Below are 15,634 nucleotides of genomic sequence, written 5' to 3'. Positions count from 1 at the left end.
TGTAATCACTTGCATGTACGGTTCCATTTCACAACCCGTCAAGCCCGAGATCGAAAAATTCGGACGACGCGTCCAGCCAGGAACGCGCCGAAGAGGGGAAAGCAAAGAAAATGAGGCGCCAAAAGGTCCAAGCTGAAAGCGCCAGCTTCTGAATCGTAGCGCCTCGTTCGTCCCGAGGGGTATACCGTCGGTATGCATGTCCAGCACACGCAGCCGTGCAGGCGGCTTGCACAAAGAGACAGACCGCCCGTTTCGTCGTGGTGAGCAGAAAGCCAATTGATCGTCAACGACGTGCAGCAGCATCCTGCGCATACGGAGATATTTGGTCACCGGAACCCCCGGGTGATTGCTCACGAACCAAGATGAGCAGACAAATCGACGACGGCACCGACGGGTGGCCGGCGTTGTTGGCTGGCTCCCTTCTTGGCACCGAAGAAATATTGGACGTGTTGGAGATTAAGGGTCCCCACAACGCGACTGCAGAGTTACCTGTAACGTGCAGTAGCGCAGCCCGACTACTTTAAGCTGCTTTAAGATCGCGCAGCTCGCCAAAGGAAGAGCTGAGGCTACAGAGGCTAAGAAAGACCTACCTGTGCGGAATTATACTATGTAGAGCACCTTGTACGGCGGATCATGACGTTGAGCGCACGCAGTGATCGTGATCTCTCCCTTGCACCGAGTGTGGCCTGCGGGTCCAGCATTTGGAGAGGGCATCGCTTCGTCGTGCAACACGAGAACCGTGTGTCGACTGTTGCACCGCATTCGGGACGGGCTCTCGGGAACCTGCAGGAGTGCAGGAGATCAATGTTCGTTCGTGAAAACTGACCAATGTCTGCTTCCCGGCGTGCTGGCTCGGGATCATATTGCGTGCAGCAGGAATGCACCGGCAACACAGGAAAAAAGCAAAGGCCGTGCTGGGAGGCTAGAAGCTGGAAAACTATCTTTTCTTCCAACCCCGCGACGACTCTAATGTCAATTGGCCCTATGATGATCGGATGCTCCGATTGTGAGTTTTGCGCGGGCGGGCTGAAATTCGCATGGGTAATTTCCAGCAAGTTGGCCCTTTGCCCATCAGCTGGAAGCTAGGGCAAAAGCTTAGCGGGCACTCCCCCCTGAGGGCCAAATCCCTGCTGGCTCAAAGTCCTGACACCACAGTATGATGAACTTGGTCTAAGCTTCACGTCCCGTGACCCCACGTGGATTCGAATGATCAATAGAAGCAATGTCTGCTTGGCTGGTCGATATTCTATTAAATTGATTCCATTTCAATATGCTGATGTGTTGTGCCATGGGTTCGGCTGTGTCTGGCCATGGAAAGGCAACTGAGGCATGGAGACGGAGACTATGGAACGCTTAGACAGAGTTCAGTCCGACTCACGACTAAGGCACGCACTCACGTCGATACTGCCGATTCCCCAACCTCGCGTTACCCCTCTGCAGCGGTAACCTAAACTCATTAGCATAGGAGAACTCCTCCAAACGAGTTGGACGTGAAGTGTTCCGCTCATGGAAATCCCGTGCCGGCCTCCAAGCTACTGGTTGTGCTTGGTTCTGCTTGTGTCATCATCCGGTTGTATTAGCAAGCTATATCTTCTTGTTTGAAACGATCTGAGCGCTACGCCCATATCTGCGTGCTTGCATCGTCCGTCTTTTTCTCATGATCTCAAGGGTATCTACACATCCCATACGCCGTGAACTTGATGAATACCGACACCCAACTTATCAATCCGTAAAACAAGTAAATCAAAGACCTGGTGGTCATGGAGCCCCTGGCGAAAGGTAACATGGTTGTCAACTTGGTCGCCAGGTTTCATCTTCTAGACACCCTTGAAGTGACACGATCTGAGTTGTGCTTCATCGTCCTTCGGTCCCTCTTGTACGACTTCTCCGGAAGTGGTCTACTCGTCCGTCCTAACAAAGACGAAATTGTGCGAAAGGGAAACATCAGTACGGCGATTGTCGTTCTGACCGGGAACATGAAGATTGAAGCAGTATTGTCAACTAACCAGGCAAAGATGCCCCTTTCGGAATTTTTCTGCCGCGCGGCCACGGCGGCCAGTGCTATCGCGTCGCTGTTTCTTTGATCCAGATACTCCAACCGTATGTCGATCTGGTTCACGATGTTGCTGAGCTTCTTCTCGTAGCGCCGCATAGCTCTCGTGACCGAGTCCACCTCGGGCTGCACCTTGTCCCGATAGTTGCGCATGACCAAGTTCTCCAATGTCCTGGTAGTCGTTTGCTCTGTCTCGGCGGTTGCGACCGACAGGGTTTCGCTGGCTGCCAGACGTGCTTCCAGCTCCTCCATTTTTGAATGGAGTTCCTGGAACTGCTGGTCTCGCACCGCGTTGTGCTCGTAAGGATTAGCTGCCACGATCCGTTGTTTTCGAAGAGTGCGGCCTTGGATGGCTCTAATAAGATGGGCAACAGGTCTTATTTCGGCAGCGATTACAAATATGCAAAGATTATAATCACACACGAGGCCCTCAGAGCGCTGACTGAGTTGGCCGCGGATGGTGTGTAGTAGATAGGCACCGAGTAATGGAAATGCGAAGCACCAAAATAGGGCAATCCTCTCAGTGAAGCGGAGCTCTTTGGCAGCGGCGTCACGTTCTGCTTCCCACTTCTGCCGTGTGGGGGATCTCGGCGGTTCCGATGAGGATGCTTCGGGCTCTTTCTCATCCTCTTCGGGCACGTTCTCGAGAGCTGTGGTGGCAGACGCTGCTATCGAGGGCTCACCATCACTGTCGGTCTCAAAAACGGAGGTGGCCATAGCCATTTCCTTGACAACGCGGATCTCCTGAGCTGCGTGAAGCCAATTCCATGGTTGCGTGACAGACCACCGAAGAAATATGGCCGCGAGCCCCAGTAGGATGATATCCGTGAAGAAAGCGCTGCCACCTTCGAAGAACAGACCACCGACGGCAGGCAGCAATGCCAACACCAGAGGGATGCTGGCATATGAGTCCTTGTCGGGAGGGTTGGTCTTCACCCTTCCAAGATTCCAGATGCCGGCATTGTCATCCTCGGGCTCCTCGAAGCTGATGTCAGACAGGTTGGAGTTGCGACGCGTGAAAGAGTTGCCCGCCGAAGATGGGTAGGATGGCCGCCGACGGAAGTTTGCAGCTTCGTCCATCGTGGCAGCGCGGCGCATTCCATATCCTGGCGGTGCGTTGCTCGGAGCACCAGCATTGCCGGCGAGGAAGGGGACGCGGCCTGTCGTGTGAGCAGTAGACTGCGTCGAAAAGCTGTCGTCAGCCATGGCGGGCGCAATTAGAAAACCCTCATCAGCACGCGCTCAAGGTCCCGCGTTGTGACTGATACGATGAGGCGCGTGGAGAGCAGGAATTCAACCGCAGACGATGCGCGAATGAAGCGCGCAGCTCATTGAGGTCGTCTCATGAGATGAGCAAGTGATGACGATGCTTGACGGAGCTATGAATGTATGGAGACCTGGGGGAGATCTGTTGCAGGGATGTGTCTCCAGCCGCAGCATGCCTCCAGTTCAGCCAGGGCATTCTTTTGCGGGGGATGTGCAATTGCGACCTCCACAACCAGGAAAAATGTCAGACAAACAGACACCCGGTCCACGTTGATGCCACGTCAATTGGGAGCCTTCTTCAGCTGACATCTCTTTTTGGAAGAACACACACACACACACACACATATATATATATATATATATCTCTATACCTTAGATATAGTTGTCGCAACGAGACGCAGCAGACTGCTAGTCGTCGACAAGGTGACAGACATTCAACAGACTGTGCCGCCGGTCCAGCCCTGATTTGCATTTGGGGGCTGTATGTAAATCTCCCAAATCCAAGGAGAGTGCGCCCCGTTCCGAGAGTGTATCAGCGCCTCGTCAGCGGCCCTGAACACGGTAGCTAAAATGCCAGTTTCAACGCCCAATCAAAGCGAACAGTCGAAGTTGTCGGGGGGCTCGGGGGTTCGACGTGATGTCATTTGTCCTCGAGTACAACGCCGCAGCCGCTTTTAGCATGTTCGCTGACTCTGCCTGACCAGCTCGTAGATGGCCAGTGGCATCACGCGAAGGAATGACAGGTCCTCTCCGCGACACTGATATGGATGCTGCTTATTTGGGGCCTACTAGAATAGAACACCATTTGAGCCCAGGGCTATCATTAAGCGCGTTTCCCACCTCGCAATACAAACAAAATAGTATGGCACGGGACTATATGGCCCGGCTCTGTAGAGACCGCTTCGCGTCAGACTATTAGTAAGAGATCGACATTTGGCAGTGCCGTCGAGCACCGGTCACCGCCAGGGTGCCAAAGGCAAACGCTTGCTTGCATAGACGGCATGACCGGCGCAGAGGCGGAGAGCTCGTATGAAGATTGCCACACAGATATTTCCTGGTGATTGTGCCATGCTCCAGGCGCTCGTCTTCATGCCACAGGAGGCACAGACGCCCTTGATTCCCCAGAGACAAGACGTCCCGAGACTCGGTGGGTCACCCACGAGACAGGTCATCGCATGATCACCAGCCGATTCCAGCGGGATGATACAGCGATGTCTCAAGCGGCGGACGAACTGCTTCAAAGCAAATTCCATCACACATGCCTGGTGCCTCTCTGCAGCATCGTTTGCCAGCCGATCAACCTTGCTGGGTTGTCAACCTGGAACCTGGGCAGCCCTGGCAACTTGGATTAATTTGCAGGGCTCTGCGAGTGGACACGATCTCGCTTGTGGCAGTGATGTGGTCCTGCGAACCGGCCGTTCGGGTCTCTGTGCCTGACTTTTGGACCCTGGCAAGCGGCGCCAGACGGGCCTAGGGAACAGGGGCCTTGGACCAAGTTTCTAACTTGGGCACGGTAGTACTATGTACGGTGGGCACCCGGCACCTCAGCTGAGCAGTGCGTTTATATTGGTGAAAGCATGATGGCACTCTAGGCATGGAAGGAAAAAATTTCTTCGGCCGCGGCACGTATAAGTTAATCAAAAACAGCCTGGTTGGTGCTGCTCTGGTAAGCAATCGCTCCCGGCAGTCCGAGGCTGGGATGACGAAAGGCAGGCCCACTCGAGGTCCGGCCATTCCAATGCCAACCGTGTCCATGGGGGCTGAAGCCTGAGGGCCAGAAATACATATACATAGGATGAGGCTCGTCAGCGTTGTGCAGTTGGGAGTTTTGACGTCTCCGTGTTCCGTGATCTGCCTGGGAATCGACTTTGACGCAGCCAACGTGTGCTTTGACCGTTGAACCGACGCGCGTTTTGCCAACAGCTGCTCACCTGTCTTGAACTGTTTAAAAAGAAGAAGAGACAGAAAGAAAGAAAAAATCGCCAGGCGCTTCCATTCGGACGCTCTGACGGCTGCTGCTGGAAGTTCAGAGGAGAGACAGAAACTAGGAAGAGACGTCATTGAAGCACAAGGTAATCAAACACGCCCGGATCCACGTCACTGGCAAGCAAGTTGAGGCTTGGTTGTCTCGGGGCGCCGTCATTCTCGCCGTCGGTGCGATCGCTCTGCAAGGGACGACCCGTCCTCCAACCTTTGGCTGCAACCACCAGCACTCCGGCCGCCGACCGAGCACCGCACAACCGCATTGCAGAATACGACGCGGGCTCGATGCGAGAGTGCTGAGATCGGCTCGTCAATCTGCCCAACGACAACGACGGTGCTTGCGGGTTGCAGCCGTGGATGCAGCTAATTTAACGAATTGCTACCATTATGCTGGGGTTGGGGCCGCTGGCGCTCAATCTGGCTAGTGCAATCCCGGAGGCTCCCCTGAAAGTCGACTGTGCCGGTGCGCAGGGACACCACAGCGGCCAACCACGTTCACAGAAAAAGACGACGGTGACGAGAAGCGGCACCACGCGACGCCCAGAGGAACAGGAACAGGAGCAGGAACAGCAGCAGGATTCACAGCAGCAGGAGCAGGAGCAGGACGACGATAACCACCACCACGACGAAGCTATTGCCGTGCGTCGCGCCCTGCAGCAGCATCCGACCGCCGTCCCCGTCCCCGTCCCCGTCCCCTCACCGTCTGCCTCTGCGGCCCAGCGACGCCACTCCTCCAGAACCTCCAGACTCCGTTCGGGGTCGCTGCACGTGCGACGCAGGGTCAACCCGGCCGTCTCAGAGACACAGAAAAACGCCGCGACACAGGCAACCCCGGGCCCAAACCGCCGCAACCGCCAGCGACATTCGCGACAGCCCGTCCTCGACTCCCCAATCTGCCCGGCCGCCACGGCCCCTTCCCAACGGCTTCCCACGCACACAGTCGCTCCACGAACTTGTCATCGGCCGCCCTAGATGCACTCCAGGAGAGCCTCCGCGCCCACTCGCTCGACCACGACCACGACCACCCAGACCATCCCCAGGAGCCTCCAGCTGCTCCGCCAGTAGACGACCATCATCCGCCCTCTCATCCGCAGCAACAAACCCCAAAGCAAGAGCGCCAACATCACCACCAGCGCCCCTCGGCCGGCAGGAATCTGCTCGCCAGAAGCAACCCCTACGCCAATCCAGCCCTGCTGCAATCTCCCGCCCGAGCCGCCGCCGCATCTGCTCAGCTGCGCCCTGCCGCTGCCCGCCTCTGGAATCCCACAAACTCCACCCCGAGAGGCCTGCCGTCGCGACGACCCTCCCGGAGACGACGTCCCTCCACCCCTCCGCCGCCCCCCGTTCCCATCGACCATCCCGTCATCGATATCACCTCCGACCCCACCGATCCTGCCACTGCAGCAGCCGGCGACTATCCCCTGTTGACGCTCCCCGAGTTGCGACAGAACCGTCATTCCGCCTCGACCCGTGCAAGCCTCCAGATCGAGGGACGCGCCAGCGGTGACCGCCGGATCAGTCTTCCGAAATCACTCCGCCACTCTTACGACGAGAAAGCCGGCTCTGTCGTTGTCCCGCTTGAAGAGCCCAAAGCCACCCCCTCACGGCCCAAGCTCCATACTCGTTCCAGGACCAGCAGCTTCCGGGAGAGAGCGCGAGCACTGAGTTTTGGCTTGGTTCGCCCCGAGAAGAGCAGTGACTCTCCCAAGAGGCTTGATAAGGGCAAAGGCAAAGCAACCATGGCCCACTCGGAAACTGACAATCCGAAGAGGTCCGCCTCGAGGGACCTGGAGAGAGGGCCCGATGTCCTTCCCCGCCTCAGCCAGTCCAACATGTCCATACCGGACGGTATTGGGTCTGCCATCTCGTCGAGCAACTCTTCTATAATGGGCGATCCTGACCAGCCGGGTATCGCCGAGGAATGGGGCCCCCAGCATCCCTGCTTTCCTCACCTCAACCCCCATGTGCCCATAAACTCGCCAGAATACGCCACCACCCGCATAATACGAGTCAAGAGAGACTGGCTGGTAGAAGGCGACCTGGCTCCCACCTTCTCTAACCTCTATCCCGAGATTCTGGATCCGGCCGGCGTGTCCGAGCAGGAGTTCCGTCGGCTGATTGAGAAGCTCAACGGCGAATTAGTTCCCATCTTCAGCCCCTACAACTGGAGGAATATCGTTGATGGGGTGCTGGGCCTGCTTACTGGCTGGATTTGGGACGACATGGGACTCACCAATACCAAGAGCCGCCTGCGAGCCTTGGAGTCCTGGATCGACAAGTGGAACACGGAGATGGAGAAGACCGTTGGGTCAGAAGAGGGGATCATAGCGCCCAAGATCATTCCACTGCGGAGAACGGGCTATATGAATGTGAGTTGTTCTGTTCCATCGCCGTTTCAGTGGTATTTGCTAACACTGCCACAGCTCGATATTCAAATACCAGATCCAGAGATAGCTCCGGCAGCCAGTCAACCATCGTCGCGTTCCGGCGTTCCAGCCGAACCCGAGCTGGCCCATACCACAGAGCACATGAGCCAATCCCCGTAACGGCTACCAATTTCTCTCTTTCCCCCCTTTCATTTTCCTACTAAAACATGTTTAATCGCCCAAAGCGCATTGTACGACTTACGAAGATACCCCAACACTATCCAACCCCATGGTATTATTAGGCCCATGTAGAATAATTGGTGGTCGAGACTCTGGCTTCTCTTTCATTTTCAGCTTGTACCACGCATGGTGAGGCGTCTGAGGCGTGCTTGAACCAGCTCGAGAGCAGAGAGTCATTATGACATAATAAGGTGGAGGACAGTGTCGATAGTAGGCTCAGGTTTGTTTCTTCTGCATCCTGCTGAGACACAAGCACCTACCTCTGGACAGAGTGGCGGAAATAGGGTAGATCGGCCACAGGAGGCAAGAACAGTCCCAGGACTCAATTGAAGTGAAGTTTCTACAGAATCTTGCTGGACTTGATGTTATGATACCTTTGTGACTGGGGCAGTGATTATATCGTAACGTCAAGAAACCAAACGGTCCTCCCTGCCGGTGTGTCAAGTCGGTCGTGCACATCCCATCAAAGTGCTTCTGGACCCTTCGGGCACCGTCAGTTCAACGCATGAACCCAATTCTGCGTTGACGTTTGTGTTCATGATCATGGCATTTTTATGAAAATTTACTCGACTATTTGACACCAGTCGAATTCATCTACGCCTGTGGATTCGCTGCAGGCCAGAGCCCATGATGGAGAAAGCAGCGAGACGCCTGATGTCAAATCAGAGGTTTCGTATTTTCGTTCAAGCGACGTATAGAATTCCGCTGAGCGTGAACCTAAATTTTGTTATCGCGGCGGTGTCAACTGCCCAGTGCAGATGAGGAGTTGCACAAATCGGGTCATGATGAAAGTTTTGAACATTTAAATCTATCCCGACTCCTCAAGACTGGAACGTGGGTATTCTTCCTCAGTCTTTTGATGATGGTGGGATTTTCCAGTTGTAGGGCTTAATTTCGTTGGTTTAAAGATAGAGATACGCATTGTCACCTTACCGATCGAAGATCTCTCACTATAATGATGGTGTAGTCACGTCGTGTGATCTGAAGAGACTGATTAAGTGAAGCTTAAGTCAAACATTTGAAGTATTGAAGAAACAACAACACAAATGACCACGGATAAACTTTTAATTGAGAGGTGTGAGCTGTGTTGCGGTACTTGAAAAGAGACAAGTGGCCAGGCATGAATTACTATCCAACGTACCACCTAGCTGGAAGAAGTTACTGATCAGTCCCTACTCCTACTGTGGCAGGGTTGATATATTAGCCTGCTGTACCGCCCTTCTGTTGCGGAAGGCTGATATGCCCACCAGGCTAACAGGTTGTCCTATGCACACTGTAAAACTAAAATGAGTCCATTTGAAATTTTATCCAATACAGCGGGCTGCAAAACTCCACGCTTGATGGAAGCCAGGGATGAACATAGGTGGTCCGGGTAGCACAGCTCTGCAACATGTACTGATGCTGGCGGCTTGCTGAAGGAGAAGGACCCCTACACCTTGTCCATAGCCTCCCATTGGATAGTGTTGGGCCGCTCAGACTCAAGTCGACGCTTATGCAGTGGATTTTTGGCATGGTTGTGATGCAAATGCATATGCTCGAGACTTTTGGCATATGCAGCTTACGGTCCCACATGGATACTACTCAGTCATGTGAACGATACCATTGGTGGGCTTGTACGGTCGTAGCCTTTTCGCTTAGTGCCACCAAGGCTTTGGACCCCAGCCTTGCACTATCCCGTATCATAATCAGTGGCGTATATAGTTCAAGTTCCCTTATTTGAGTCAGTGCTGCAAATCCTCCAGAATCGTGTGTTTTGTAGCTACTTCAGAGTAAGATGTCGATCCAACAAGTCCCCGAGATCGTCGTCTCGACCTTCAACAGGGGCCTAGACACATTCGCACATATTTTATCGAAAGCCGAGCAACACGCCAAAGAGAATGACATTGACGTCAACTCCCTCGTAGATGCTCGTGTGGTCGAGGACCAACTCCCGCTCTCTTTCCAGGTCCAATTCACAAGCCGTGTCGTGCGGACGAACCTCGGCCGCCTGAGCGGCGAAGTCCTGCCACCATGGGACGAGAATGAGAAGACATTCGAGGACCTGAAGAAGCGGGTCGAGCGAACGCAAGAGCTAGTGAAGTCGTTTGACTTGGCAAAGACGCAAGGAAAGGAGGGAGAGAAATTTGAGATGTAAGTATCATTGCGTGAAGAGAACAGCGGATAGACTCTAGCTGCTGATATTGTTTCAAAAGGCATTTCAAGGGCCAGGACCACACGATTTATCTGATGGACTTCATGTTGACTCATGTACTGCCAAATTTCTTCTTCCATATTTCAACAGCATACTCCATCTTGAGGGCGAAGGGTGTCCCGCTTGGTAAGGAAGATTGGTTGGGCGGATTCTTGGGTCTGTAGCGCCAGTGGGATGTGCAAGGCTCGATTCACGCTACATGCTCAACAGTTGGTCATGCATAAGCCGCGGCTCGATGCTATGTGGCTGCAAAGGGCAGTCATAGAGAGGACACATTCGTAGAAGTTAGAAGGCTACGAGAGTACACATATCGTGGGTGTGCTCAACTACCGATCTCGATCTCGATAAAATAGCTACGTATATGACGTGTGGAAGACGAGGCTGATTTGTTTGCCAGTGAGAGACTGATGAGATCTCCTTTCCACCAAATAAAGTTGTGACTAAGGCCAGGGGGTAACGTAACGATGCTCTGCTATGCATATTTTAAGAAGGAGAAATATCACTACTTTGCTTCATGCAAATGGGAGATGCCTTGAGAGGTCTCGATGCGTATAGTGGAGGCTGCTTAGGACCTGAGATTGACATCGAAGTTTACTAACGAACCAGCCGCCCCTGGACTGGCGGGTGCTGCCACGCTACCCGCTCCTCCTTTCTCCCACACATGTTTATGTGGTGTGAAAGTCCAAAACAAGCGACTCTTTCCATTAGATGACCTAAGGAACGAAAACGAACGCTGACGATGGCATCACAGACAACAATCCTTCCGGGGCTCCACGGCGGAACTGCCGAAAAGGGGTTCTCGATACTTATTCCCGTGGGCCGGGCTTACTAGGCCCGTTCGCAATCAGAACACGTTCTCATGCTTGAAATCAGCTCACGATCCAATACTCTATGCGTGGGCAGCATGCCACGACTGTCTTGAATCTCGGGAGCTTCTTACAAAGCGTTCAAGCCCTTCGTTCGCGGAGAATCTGTCCTTGTCCACCGTAAATTGGGTGATCGACGCAGCCCAAACATTCACAAAAGCCCAAATTCTCTTTCATCCCTTTTGTCTTATCTCAGCTTTCCAGGATTTGGATCCAGAAATCATCAACCAAACGACCAAAACCGGTGAACGTGCTTCAAATCACACGTTCCCCAGGTCTCTCACCCACTGTCTCGACGTGAGACAAAACCAAAGAGGAAAAGCACGCAAAAAGCGCGAACGGATGCCGTTCGACGATTCAGCTCTCACCTCCGGGTCCGCCTCCGGCGTCGCCTCCACAATTTCGGCCATGATCTCTAGCCACGCAACATCACCTTCTCACGTGTCCAGCGCACCCCACGAGCGGTGTCCAAAGTTCCGTCTCGGGCCGCGGTAGTCTGGGTGGTCCGGGTGGTTCTCCGGGCGGCTGTTGGCGCGCTGGTGACGCAAGAAGTCCTGCTAAGCTTCGGCGTCGCCGGCGAAGTGCTCGCTCACGGGCCGCTGCGAGGACGACGATCCGCGGAGGTGGCCGAGGAGGCCGGGCCAGAGCGAGTTGGCGCTCTGGCTGCGCGTGCCGAGCTCGCCGAACGGAGACGAGCACATGTCGTGCGTCGAGACCGAGCCGCCGCCGTGCTCGCCCGTCAGCGGCCCGAACGGCGTCAGCGGCACTTGCGGCGAGGGCGCGGAGCCGGGCGTTCGCGGCAGGGCCCCCGTGCCCAGGTCCTGGAGCGGGATCATCTGTTCCACGTCGCCGATAGCACCCGAAGCGCTTTCATGTTTCGGCTTCTTCTTGCCTAAGCTCCGGAGGGACTGGATAGAAGGCATCTTCACGGCAAATTGAACGCGCTTCAAAATGCCGCCTTCCAGTGATGAGCCACGGGGAGGGATGGAGGGACCAGAAGCGGACGAGTGACGCGGCGGGATATACGGACCATCGGATGTGATGATGGCTTGATGGTGGACGTTCGGAAGGCCGCTATGGCGGACGCCGGCCCCGGTGTGGGAGCTATGTTGCCGTCAGCAGGCTTCGCCGTTCGTGGGCGCAAGGTTCAACTCACCTGCCAATGCTAGTAATGGCATACCTGGACGTGCTCAGCCGGCTGATTCTGCCTGGCTCAATGACGCTGCGGGGACGATCGGGCTCATAAGGATCCTTGAGTCTGGGGAAACACTTGGAAAGTCCGAGGCGACACAGAAACTTGCGGTACGTTTCGATTGCCTCCTTCGTCATGCCGAAGAACCAGACTATGGGGATGGCCGTGACGATGGCAACGTACGGCTGGTTCATGGCCACGAAGTTGATCATCCAGTACGGGACAAAGGTGACAGCATTCCAGGGGTATGCGCTCGAGCCGGAGTGGACCTGCTGCAAGCTGTAGTCATGCAGCTGTGTGGTCTTAGCATTGTACACAAGGAACGCAATCTGCAGAGGCACATATGGTGTGATGATGGACAAGGCCATCAAGTACAGTCGTTTGCGGGCACGGTGGGAGCGCGATGAGGCCTCAGTGTTTGCTTGCAGCGCAGCCCTGGTAGATTTTGAGGCCTGTCGGAAACGCTTCCATGTGAGATCTATATGATGGTCAGTATCTCTGAGACCTGGGATCCTGCGATGTTCGTTACTCACATGCGAACGGCACCGTGAAGACGGCAAAGAGAGCAGGGGGTGAATTGAAAACGATGATCTTCAACACATCGTCATCATAGCTTGCGAAACAGCCCAAAACACCGCCGATGAGGTAGCGCTGCGTCTGGACAAACCACATACATACGAGCTGGATGACAGGGACGGTGAAGAGTATGACGGCTTGAAGGACGGTCTCGCGCCTCTTCTCGCGCTTGGTGAGTTCGCCCATTCTTCGCAATCGGAGCCGGTGTGCGAGGTTTCGCATGATAGCGAAGATACAGGCAGCATAGAGGGTGTGCAGTGGGACGGTCACGTATACCTCGAGGTCGCAGAGGCCCTGTCCGTCCCACCAGTCGTCCCAGTGGTCATTTGGCCAGACGGAGGCGTTGATGATGGTGAAGAGGTTGATGATGGCAACGTCGACCACAAGGACCGTGGCGACAAACTCCCTATTCTGAACGAGAAGGCGGAAGGGCACCCACAACAACGCAGTGCCGATGATGGCAAGGGAAACGCGGCAGATCTGGTTGGCGCGCATGCCCGCGGCGTATCCATTAGGCGCAGGACCCGCCAGCGGCGCGTATGTAACGGCCGTCATCATCGAAGTCTGATCGAGGCGAATTGTTTCTTGAAAGCATTGGAGAGAACAGTGCCAGAAGCGGGATGGGTGCGAATTCCGCCGGCGGCAGCAGAGCAGTTTGGTGCCCTAGCCTCGCCGGCACGAAGTCACAAACACAGAAAGAGAGAGAGCTGAAGGCTCTGTGTGCGAACGAAGGAATGAGGATGCGTCAAGCGATCATGAAGCTTGGATTTCGTTGGATTTTTGCTCCTTCTACGATCCAAAAGGTGGTTGAGGAAAGCAGATGGTGAAGATCTCCCCCTCGTTGCCTGGTTGAGGAAGAGTTCAGTCACCGCAGCGATGCTGGAGCCAGCCATATTACCAAGTTCACTTTTAAGACGAAGGTCGAAAAGCGGGCAACTGCCAACGGACGACGATGTAAACAATCACAAACGTTAATGAACGCCTGGTAATTCTGTTCGCGCAGGATAGTCAACTGTCCTAGTACCTCGATGGCGACTAGGTGCCATATGCGTGTGCTGCACCAATTATCTCAAGGCGCGGCAGTTTACATTACGTGTCAGCTCAGTGCCGAGAAGACGCAATTAAGTGTTTCGAAAGACCGACGTCGAGGGCCACCAGAAGAATGCCTAGCCTGCCTATGGGCTCCTGTACAGATGTGCCTCAGACGAAACCCCGTTGTGTCTAGATCTCACTGGGTGTGTAGCCCGTAATCTGTTCGCCCAAGTTTCAGGCCTAGAAGGTATCCTCAGACACACAAATCCACGTGGGTTGCTGTTCGACAAGAGTCAGCAAGATAGTTGGTCAGCAGACTGCCGCGGGTTTCCCGGCCATGATCGCTGCTTGCCCCATATCATGAATCAAGCAGTCTAAAGAGACTGTGTAGGACGCATCTATGCTTTCATCCTCGAGATGAGCGCCTCTCTGCTTCGATGAAGGAAGCGAAAGGGGACGAGGGCTGAGTGCGGCATTCATCAAGGCATTTTGTCAACCAGGCGTCAAACAGCCACCACTGCCTCCTACGAACGGGCAAAGCAGGAGCCACGATGACCGAGAATCCAGACACACGAATCTGATGGCCTAGGATATTGCAGCCCCTAAGACTTGAAGGGTGCTCAGCTCAGACTTGGGTTATCAAAAGAAGGAACGATATGGGTATACTAGCCCCGTGGAAGTATAAGACCTGGGCATCGGGGACATGCCGACGCGATGAAGGAGGAGGAAGTACCAAGATGTACTCTCCGATTAGAGCCACCCATAATGGATACTTCCCAGAAGCCTTGTATTCCTTGCCTAGGATAGTCTTGAGAAACATTTCAAGGCACGTCGGCCCCCATAAAATTGCCGTGTCGTCTCAACATGCGATTATGCGAGGCACACAACTAGCTCTAGTGCTAAAGGCCAAGTCGGTCGGGCTGGCGTGAGGGAGCTCGGACCATGCAGCCACTCAATGCTTTATGCTTTAATGCTTTGTGCTCTATGCTCTATGCAGGCAGCAGCACGGAAATTGGAAATTAGGGGTCGCCTTGGTTCGAGCCGACCGCGTCGCAAACGCGCACCGCCCCCAGATTTTCGAAGCTGCCGCCGCGCATTCAAAGCTCGAGGTCCACTTCGCCCTCATCGCATCGCCAGTCCTGATAAGCACCCCCCTCCCCCCCCAACCGTCCAGAGCTGATATTCGTTCACTTCGACGCTGTCCATTTCTCTCATCCAAGCCGTCTTCTCCGCCTCAGCAACACACCAAGATGTCTGCCTTCCTCGCCCGCCGCGCCACCGCCGCCCCGCGCTTCATGCGCGCCTTCAGCTCGACCTCGCCCCGCGAGCTGGCCAAGATCACCATCGTCGGCAACCTGGCCGCCACCCCCGAGGTCAAGGCCACCGCCAGCGGCCGCGAGGTCGTCGAGTACGCCGTCGCCAGCAACTCGGGCCCCCGCGACAACCGCGTCACCAGCTGGTTCAAGGTCGCCAGCTTCGAGCCTGAGGGCCCGCGCCGCGACTACCTGACCAACCTGCCCAAGGGGTGAGTAGTTCCTCTCCGCCCGGAGATAACCAGGGCACACGGGGGGCAGAGGCTAATCGGTTCTGTTCCGCAATCCAGATCTACCGTCTACGTCGAGGGCAACGCCGTCATGAGCACCGTTCCCGACGCCAACGCCGAGGGCAAGTCGCGGTCGTTCCTGAACATCTACCAGAGTGAGTTCCACAATCTGCCACCAAGGCACTCTAGAGTCAAGCTGAGCTAACGGCCGCGAACAGCCAACTTTGAGCTCCTGCGCCGGAACCACGAGGCTGAGGGCTCCGAATAAGCAGCTACCACGTAGCGGCCAAGAGCAGGACTTATGTGTGCGGCGTTGGGCGGCTGGT

General features: G+C 55.0%; 5 protein-coding genes across 5 annotated transcripts; 3 read left to right on the top strand and 2 right to left on the bottom strand.

The window, feature by feature from the left end:
• Window positions 1-1,810: 1,810 nt before the first annotated feature.
• On the bottom strand, window positions 1,811-3,259 carry JN550_000485 (uncharacterized protein; the record flags this gene model as incomplete). The annotated part of the gene is made up of 1 exon (XM_049316427.1): window positions 1,811-3,259. One exon carries the CDS (start codon window positions 3,257-3,259, stop codon window positions 1,811-1,813), a length of 1,449 nt encoding a protein of 482 aa, XP_049177774.1.
• A 2,430-nt stretch (window positions 3,260-5,689) lies between these two features.
• JN550_000484 (uncharacterized protein) lies at window positions 5,690-7,848 on the top strand (the record flags this gene model as incomplete). The annotated part of the gene is made up of 3 exons (XM_049316416.1): window positions 5,690-6,053; window positions 6,128-7,671; window positions 7,726-7,848. 3 exons carry the CDS (start codon window positions 5,690-5,692, stop codon window positions 7,846-7,848), a joined length of 2,031 nt encoding a protein of 676 aa, XP_049177773.1.
• Window positions 7,849-9,682: 1,834 nt separating this feature from the next.
• On the top strand, window positions 9,683-10,263 carry JN550_000483 (uncharacterized protein; the record flags this gene model as incomplete). Its single annotated transcript, XM_049316405.1, has 2 exons — window positions 9,683-10,038; window positions 10,101-10,263. The coding sequence occupies 2 exons, from the start codon at window positions 9,683-9,685 to the stop codon at window positions 10,261-10,263; spliced, it is 519 nt and encodes a 172-aa protein (XP_049177772.1).
• Window positions 10,264-11,522: 1,259 nt separating this feature from the next.
• On the bottom strand, window positions 11,523-13,288 carry JN550_000482 (uncharacterized protein; the record flags this gene model as incomplete). The annotated part of the gene is made up of 3 exons (XM_049316394.1): window positions 11,523-12,069; window positions 12,122-12,635; window positions 12,691-13,288. The coding sequence occupies 3 exons, from the start codon at window positions 13,286-13,288 to the stop codon at window positions 11,523-11,525; spliced, it is 1,659 nt and encodes a 552-aa protein (XP_049177771.1).
• Window positions 13,289-15,015: 1,727 nt separating this feature from the next.
• JN550_000481 (uncharacterized protein) lies at window positions 15,016-15,576 on the top strand (the record flags this gene model as incomplete). Its single annotated transcript, XM_049316383.1, has 3 exons — window positions 15,016-15,290; window positions 15,369-15,463; window positions 15,527-15,576. 3 exons carry the CDS (start codon window positions 15,016-15,018, stop codon window positions 15,574-15,576), a joined length of 420 nt encoding a protein of 139 aa, XP_049177770.1.
• Window positions 15,577-15,634: the final 58 nt, after the last annotated feature.

The sequence above is a fragment of the Neoarthrinium moseri genome, assembly GCF_022829205.1.
Source record: "Neoarthrinium moseri strain CBS 164.80 chromosome Unknown scaffold1_Wmoseri_CBS_16480, whole genome shotgun sequence".
In the NCBI taxonomy this organism is placed as follows: domain Eukaryota; kingdom Fungi; phylum Ascomycota; class Sordariomycetes; order Amphisphaeriales; family Apiosporaceae; genus Neoarthrinium; species Neoarthrinium moseri.
The sequence above is the reverse complement of the archived record's forward strand: the minus strand, read 5'-3'. Positions and strand labels throughout refer to the sequence as shown.